The sequence below is a fragment of the Danio rerio genome, chromosome 12 (genome assembly GCF_052040795.2).
Source record: "Danio rerio strain M-AB ecotype USA chromosome 12, GRCz13ab, whole genome shotgun sequence".
NCBI lineage: Eukaryota > Metazoa > Chordata > Actinopteri > Cypriniformes > Danionidae > Danio > Danio rerio.
Window position 1 is genome coordinate 36742501 of NC_141032.1, and position 7280 is coordinate 36749780.

Consider the following 7280-nt stretch of genomic DNA (forward strand, 5'->3'; position numbering starts at 1 on the left):
GACTTTTTAAGACCCTGCAGATACCCCGTATATACATTTTTAACATACATAAGTTTCCTACTAAAGGTACAGTATATGTTACAGAATAATTATATTTACCTTTTTTTACATTTTTAATATTTGAAACAATAGACTGTTTTGTTGCATTTCTATTCTTTACATGTAAAATCACTTTTGTAAGTATAATTTGATGCAGATTCCAGTATCTTCTTTTACCTACCATGTTTTTAAATCAAATTAAATACAAAATATTATCCATTTTTACAATATATTGTAAAATGTTCTACTAGAAAACAATTTAATCGGGTTTTAATTCTTATTACATTCGCTGCAAATACTTTTGTTAAATTTCAGCCTTTGTCAGGGGTACATGACTAAATAGGCTAAATTAAATATAAAAATAGGCTATTTGACATTAAAATTATTTTAGTTAAGTTCAGAACTTGGCACCTACTTTTCCAAACACTATTGTGTAAATGATATCTTAGTATATATTGTGTAGTATATTATAATAGTATGTTTGCATAGATGGGCTGGTCTGAGTATTTCAGAAACTGCTGATCAACTAGGATTTTCATGCACAACCATCTCTAGGGTTTACAGAGAATGTTCCAAAGAACAGAAAATATCCAGTGAGCGGCAGTTCTGTGGGCACAAATGCCTTGTTGATGCCAAAGGTCAGATGAGAATGGCCAGACTGGTTCCAGCTGATAGAAAGGCAACAGTAACTCATATAACCACTCATTACAACCGAGAAGATCAACAGATCGAACTTTAAGGCTAAAGGGCTACAGCAGCAGAAGACCACACTGGGTGACCATATCCATCCCTTAATGACCACAGTGTACCCATCCTCTGATAGCTACTTCCAGCAGGATAACGTGCCATGTCATCTCAGACTGGTTTCTTGAACATGACAATGAGTTCACTATACTCAAATGACCTCCACAGTCACCAGATCTCAATACAATAGAGCACTATTGGGATGTGGTGGAACGGGAGATTTGCATCATGGATGTGCAGCCGCCAAATCTGCGGCAACTGTGTGGTGCTATCATGTCAGTATGGACCAAAATCAAAATGGGTCTTGGTACTAGTATGGTGTACACAATAAAGTGGCCGGTGAGTGTATTTATGTATATGATACATGAGTGTATATATGTATATGATGCATAACAAAAATAATATTTTAAGTTACAGTACTGTAACTGGTTACACTACACAACATGGTATAGTTTAATATAATGTAATAGTGAATATAAAATTATCCCGTCCTTTTAGGGGATGGTCTTCTGCTGTCAACCTATAGGTGGCGTGTGGAACAAATCCAGCCAGTAAAGAGGGTCTTGCATGTCAATCAGCCCTGCCAATACTACACTATGCTATACTAAATACACCATTTTGTAAATTGTATTCTTAACTTATAACCTTGCATTTTTCTCGTAAAACCCAAATTTGAATCCTGATGATATGCTCAATTATTTCAGAAAAAAATAATTTTCATGAAACATTCCATCATGTATATGACGGTAAATCAAATTACAACACGCGGCTGTGCAAAAAGCCAAATATAAAACATGAACACATAACACAGCCCAGTAAAACTGTATAATATGCAACATGTGTGTGGTCAAATATCATCAGTCATAACACACCGACCGCATTTATATCCGCAAGGGCAATGCAACTCTTCACCTTGTGTGAACGGGGAAGGGAGGGGGGAGAAATCCCGTAAAAAAGGGTCACGCTGATTATTTATTGGCAATCCGCCACGTGCGTGTGTGTGAGTGTGTGTGTGGTTGCTTTACTGGAAACACGAGGGCGGAGCCTGTTAGAAATATCAGTCGGTAACGTACTTCAACTCGATGGCACAAACATAGGACACCTCCACTACCTCTGATAGACTTTTACACAGCTGATCTCTGATCAACTGTTCAAAAACTGACATGAAACCGATTTTTATCCCTTTAAAAGAAGGTCTATCTTGCTCAAGGGGTTTTATGGAGATCATAAAAGGAGATATGTTTTAAGAAAACTCCCAAGATTGAGTCGGATAACGCTTTGAAGGTAAAATAACGTTTTGCGCTTCATTCTAATGCACAGGAATGCTTTAAAACAGTCTATTATTCAGTTGTGCATATGTTATGTTATGTCCGCCTATTATGCATGCTTCGATGTATGCGGTGCGACATGGTATCCCGAATGAAAAAGGCTACGGTTGAGCAATGTACGGCATAGCATGATAGTTTTAAGTCTGTTTGGGTTATAGATGTGGGCCAGTGAAGCAGAACGACCTGAATGTAACCCGAACAAGTCGGCGAATTTCTATTCCAGTCAGGATAACAGAGTGAAGGGGTATTTACGGTGTAACACGAGACAGAGACCGTGTGTCATGAATGAGGAATTGGGTTATTCACAACGAACTGGAGGACCTCATTCATAACCTGTTTTCTATTAGCCCGAGAAAGCGATCGAAGTCAATATCGGGTTTACACGGTCGAGCTTAGACTAAAAATAAGCTTCGATTAGCAACTAGTTAATTCATCAGTTGCACGCCGTTTTAACGTTTCCGCCTCAGATTGAGCTCATTTCATGCGATAGCGACTAGTAAAACCAGTAACTCTTCGGTTATTTGTCCTACAAGGACTATCTGTTTTGGTAAAGCGAGAACAGGTAACAGTAACTAGAATATCTTATAGTAAATATTTGACCTAAAACATTCACAATCTCTAACAATTTGGCAGGCTACTAGTGGTATTGAAATAGTAGTCATAGTATTAAACAAGAATTGACACCAAAGACATTTTACCTACTTGGCTAACATTACACATTCCCATATATTCAATAACAAAATAGCCATTCATTTCCAGTAGTAGCCTACTAGGATCCTGTCTTGTAGCAGTAGTATTTGCATAATTGTAATAGGTAACAACCACACTGGCATACTAATCAATGCAAGTCTTTGTTCTAAGCCACACTATTTAATTCAGCATAAGTACTTCAGTAGTATTAGCATTATGATTGTTACTAACACCAAAATTACTAGTAAAATCATCTGAATGACAGATAAAATAGATAGTTTGTTACCAGGAGTATTGGAAAACGGTTGAAGTCCGAATTATTAGCCCCCCTGAATTAATAGCCCCCCTGTTTATTTTAACAGACAGCAGATTTTTTTTCATGATGACAGTACAGAATATTTAACTTTTTATTTTCCAAGACATTTCTATACAGCTTAAAGTGACATTTAAAGGCTTAACTAGGTTAATTAGTTTAATTAGGCAGGTTTGGGTAATTAGGCAAGTTTTTTTTATTAATAATGGTTTGTTCTGTAGACAGTCGAAAAAAATATAGCTTTTAGGGGCTAATAATTTTGACCATAAAATGCTTACATTTTTAAAAAAATTTTGCTTTTATTCTTGCCGAAATAAAAACAAAATTCTTTCTCCAGAAAAAAAAATACTATCAGACATACTGTGAAAATTTCCCTACTCCGTTAAACATAATTTAGGAAATATTTTAAAAAAGATTTTATTTTTCAGAATTTTCTAACTGTGCGCGCGCGCGCGTGTGTGTGTGTGTGTGTATGTATGTATGTATGTATATATGTATGTATATGTATATGTATATATATATATATATATATATATATATATATATATATATATATATATATATAATGTGTGTGTATGTGTGTATGTATGTATGTATATATATATATATATATATATATATATATATATATATATATATATATATATATATATATATATTTATATATGGGAACAAGATCCAGTATCTAGTAATGGATGAGTTTAAAGCATCCCAAGAAACATTGAACACTTTCAAAAAAGTAAGTGGTACTCTAAGTACAGAAGAAAAATGGGCCCTAAAGACACAAATGTTTATACAGCCATAATTTATCTCTAAATAGTACAATTACATAATTAAAGTGTTTCTTTGAAGTAGGAGGGTTGGGCTTTAATGATAAAGAACACATGTGAGAAACATCCAATCCGCTTATGAGAACTATGAATGGCCCTCATAAAGCTGATGTCATAGCAGATGCACGCCTGCTGGCACTGGCTTCTGTTTTGGTGGATGCTGACATTTTCCATTTGCCTTTTCCTTCAGCTGCCTTCCATACCCACCGAGACATCATTTCTTCTGGATGTGGAAGAAGTGTCAGAGCTCTGGGCTTTGTGTTGGTGCTCTCCGGTGCACGAGCACCCTGGCTGGGACAGCCCTTCGGCCCTGGACCCCGAGCACCGCTGGGTGCCGGGTGGTACAGGGGGTGGGCAGAGCGCCATGGTAACGCATAGTAGGCTTGACAGCGCCATGAGCAGCAGCCCCTTTGAAGGCGGCGTGCGCCTGCCCCCCCACCGGTACAAGACCTTCAGTTCTCGGGAGCAGTATCAGATGGTGCTCGCGGCTGTGCGCAAACTGCAGGAGAGTGGCTTCTACTGGAGCACCGTGAGCGGGAAGGAGGCCAGCACTCTGCTGAGCTCCGAGCCCCCAGGCACCTTCCTGGTGCGGGACAGCTCGGACCATCACCACTTCTTCACGCTCAGTGTGAAAACGGCCACAGGCACCAAAAACCTGCGCATCCAGTGCGATTCCTCCTCCTTTTTCCTGCAGACTGACCCGCGGAGCGAACAGGTGGTGCCGCGCTTCGATTGTGTCCTCAAACTCATCCATCATTACATGCCCTCAGCCGGGACAGTGAGTTCCTCCAATGCTGGAGAAGGAAGTGCGTACTTCATTTACTCAGGAGGTGAAAAGATCCCCCTGGAGCTCCTGCGTCCGCTGGCATCCAGCATGTCTAGTCTGCAGCATCTATGTCGAAAGACTTTAAACGGTCATATAGACGTGTCCACCAAACGGGACCAGCTGCCTCATCCACTCCAAGAGTTCCTCCAGGAGTACGATGCTCCCATCTAGCCCTCTCTCCCTAACGGGTTTCATATGAGAAATCGGCGTCTGTCAGTATTGCGGGCCAGCTGTGCCTTCGACCTCTGGATTGTGGACTTTATTTTTTGTGAAGGACAGCGTTCTCCCACTCAAGTGGATCAAGTGGATCAGACTTCCACGTTCCAGCGGCTGAAGATAAAGACGAGTGATAGTCGATCAGTATGGGAGTTAAGTGTGGCTTCGCTCCAGCTCTCCAGCATCGATCGGGAGACACTCGGTTTCCTCCAGCTCAACATTTTTTGACTTTCTCCTGGAAGGATGGAGCAAGAGCTGGGTGTTTGCAATGACGTACACATTTCCACTGCTTCTTGCCAAGTGTAATTGCCTCATAAGTGGGTGTGGGGGCGCAAACGGGGTGGCTACTTACCGCTCCGTGTCTGCTCTGGTGACTGTGTCAGGAAAAAGGACTAGAGCGAACGCATTGACCGGACGAGAGGCCTGTGACTGTGGACAGTTTCGGCCCTTTAGCGGACTGTTGTTACTTTCTTCACGACAAGAGCCAAAGCAAACAGTAGTTGCATTTGCGCTAGAAATAAACGACGGCTGAACATTGGTGACGATTCAATAGGAGCAGTTGACATTCATTTACTGTGAAGCAAATTCAAGCACAGTATGAAAAAAATCTTTAGTAACTCATTTACTGTGGTCTTTGACACGGAGGGCCTTGCATTTGGGCTCTGTGTGCTTGGAAATCCTCATTCAATAACAACGACACAGTGTTTGTTTCACATGCAGGACGTCTGCTATTCACTGAATGTATTACGAGTCTTTGGAAGGGCTTACGGTTCCACTTGTAGATCATTTTTCTGTTTTTGTAGTTCATACTTTGTCAGATCAAGGTGTTTACATGTGTGGCCACCAACAGGACAGCATGTTTTTTACTCTGTCTTTTATAAAGATGTCTCATCTTAAGGTCTGGTCTGATGACCGCAGTGCAAGCTTGAAGATCAGAAAACAAAGGCATTAACATAGAAACAAATGCAGCAAGAAACTTTGCACATATTTATATTTATAAGATATTTCCATAATTTATATTAAAGAGCACTATTTTTACAAAACGGACCCCACTGTGTGTTTTGCATTCTTTGTTGACGCGGGAATTCTGCGTGGCCTCAGGCTGCCAGGCTTTGAATATGCATGATTTTTAATTAGGCATTTGCTGCTGAACTATTTTCCTCCAGCCATATTTACACGCACCCAGAGACGAAGATACCACAACTGCTCTTGTTTTCAGAAAAGCAGGTCTGAGGCTTACCTTGAGGCGTGTGTATGCGTGTACAGGATGTCACTCTGTGCTTTCTCTTTTGATCAGAAGTAAAACCACCTCTATCTCTCCTATTTAATCTTGATCACTCTTCATTTCTCAAGAAAAATCTCTGCTATTTATTTTTAATTTCACTACTCGTAATTAACTCAGTTTGGTCATTTCTCAGATCTGGATGCTTCCACTTATTTGATTAACCCCTCTCTTAATTAATTTTCTCTGCTCTCCATTTAACTAAGGGCTTTTATCATCTCTCCGTCCTCATATTAGAGGGTAATTAACACATAGTAAAAGTTGTAACTCACAAACCATTAAATGCCTAAGTGGAAAAAAAATCAATAGGCCTTGATAAACTTCCTGAGCAAACCAAATAGAGCTTGACATGATAAGATTGCTGACTTACTGTGCAGATTTTTAATCACAAATAGTACAACTGCTTGCGCAATTCAGTGATAGCCTGTTATTTATTGCGTGTCTTTTATAGAATCATCAGTGGTCAGGAAAAGATGTGGTATCATTAGTCATTCTTAAAATTTAAAGGTCATTAAACTATGGAATGAAATCCAAACAATATATTCAAAAATAAACGCCAGCAAGTATTTTACATTTCCTTTAATTTTGATTTCCCTATAAAGCATAAAACCGTTTCAGTTCTTTGCAAAACATGCAGAAAAGCAAATATTGGAAGTTTAATTACTTTTAGGCTATAAAAGTAGCTTTAAAATAGCTTTTTTGTGTCTTGTAAAATAAATTCACAGATTTGTAATGACATCATGGTTAGTAAATCATGGTAGAATGTTTATTTTGGATGTAATATATACACATGATACAATAGATACAATATATTACAATGTGTCATGGTTGGTGTCATATTTTATACACCAAAAAAAATTGTTCTGCATATTCTGAACAAAAATAATTTGTTGACATTCTAAATGGGTCAACACGGTGGCTCAGTGGTTAGCACTGTCACCTCACAGCAAGAAGGTTGCTGATTCGAGTCATCCCTGTGCTCTGATTTCCCCCACAGTCCAAAGACACGTGG

The 7280-nt window shown here is 39.2% G+C and overlaps 1 protein-coding gene across 2 annotated transcripts in view; it reads left to right on the plus strand.

Moving 5' to 3' along the window:
* Window positions 1-6033, plus strand: part of socs3b (suppressor of cytokine signaling 3b) — a 7159-nt gene extending 1126 nt beyond the window's left edge. The window contains exons 1-2 of one of the 2 annotated variants that reach the window (NM_213304.1): window positions 1918-2067; window positions 4135-6033. In NM_213304.1, coding sequence (NP_998469.1) covers window positions 4309-4941 — 633 coding nt within the window. In that variant the 5' untranslated portion in view covers window positions 1918-2067; window positions 4135-4308 and the 3' untranslated portion in view covers window positions 4942-6033. Of the gene's footprint in view, window positions 1-1917; window positions 2068-4134 lie in introns of those variants that run through there. The other variant, XM_087274856.1, reaches the window with a different exon arrangement.
* Window positions 6034-7280: the final 1247 nt, after the last annotated feature.